Source organism: Trypanosoma equiperdum, assembly GCF_001457755.1.
Source record: "Trypanosoma equiperdum strain OVI genome assembly, contig: ctg_26, whole genome shotgun sequence".
Lineage (NCBI taxonomy): Eukaryota > Euglenozoa > Kinetoplastea > Trypanosomatida > Trypanosomatidae > Trypanosoma > Trypanosoma equiperdum.
In genome coordinates this window covers 832-1,687 of record NW_027124165.1, presented here as the reverse complement: position 1 = coordinate 1,687, position 856 = coordinate 832, and the positions used below count along the sequence as shown (strand labels likewise).

Sequence of the window (856 nt, the reverse complement as noted above, 5' to 3'; positions counted from 1 at the left end):
TACGTCTCACAAATTACGGCGTATGAGGTCTACATGGACATGGAAGACAGGTCTGTACGCAAGTTTATCGTCGCCACGAGCATCGCGATGGCAACGTGCTCCGTGCTGTATGCCATGACAGCATTCTTCGGTTACCTTGACTTTGGGCGTGATGTTACAGGCTCCGTGTTATTGATGTATGACCCCGTGAAGGAGCCGGCAATTATGGTGGGATTCATCGGTCTGCTCATAAAACTGGTCGCATCTTACGCGCTACTCGGAATGGCATGCCGTAACGCGCTGTACAGCATTATTGGTTGGGATGCGGAGAAGGTGATCTTCTGGAAGCACTGTGTTGCTGTCGTAACCCTTTCCGTAATTATGCTGCTTTGTGGCCTATTTATTCCAAACATTAATACAGTACTTGGCCTCGCTGGTTCGATCTCTGGTGGACTTCTTGGATTCATTTTCCCTGCTCTGCTGTTATTGTATGCCGGTGGATTTACATGGCAGAAAGTTGGGCCCTTTCACTATATCGCGACGTATACGGTACTCATCACTGGTGTCATTGCAATTGTGTTTGGCACGGGGGCTTCCATCTGGGGAGCTATTAACATATAAAAGCAAGGGATGATAAGGGTCAGCCCGAGTGAATGATTTAAAAAGAAGGTCGTGACAACGTTGTTGGCACTGTTAAATATCTGTTTTGTTTACCTTGTCCTTCCTTTTTTGATTTGGTTTACTTAACTACTGAGCGAGTAGCGTTTTAACTGAAGTGGGTGAGCGAATCCATTCCCTCCTGTTCACTGTGAAACGATTTGCTTTGTATCGGCTTACGTATTCTTTATGTGTTATTGCTTTTATCATAACTTATTAT

General features: G+C 45.3%; 1 pseudogene across 1 annotated transcript in view; it reads left to right on the top strand.

Moving 5' to 3' along the window:
• Positions 1–594, top strand: part of TEOVI_000102200:pseudogene — a 1,355-nt pseudogene extending 761 nt beyond the window's left edge. Inside the window, exon 2 of the mRNA in view lies at positions 1–594. This exon is cut by the window's left edge and continues 96 nt beyond it. Within this exon, the coding sequence occupies positions 1–594 (594 nt within the window).
• Positions 595–856: the final 262 nt, after the last annotated feature.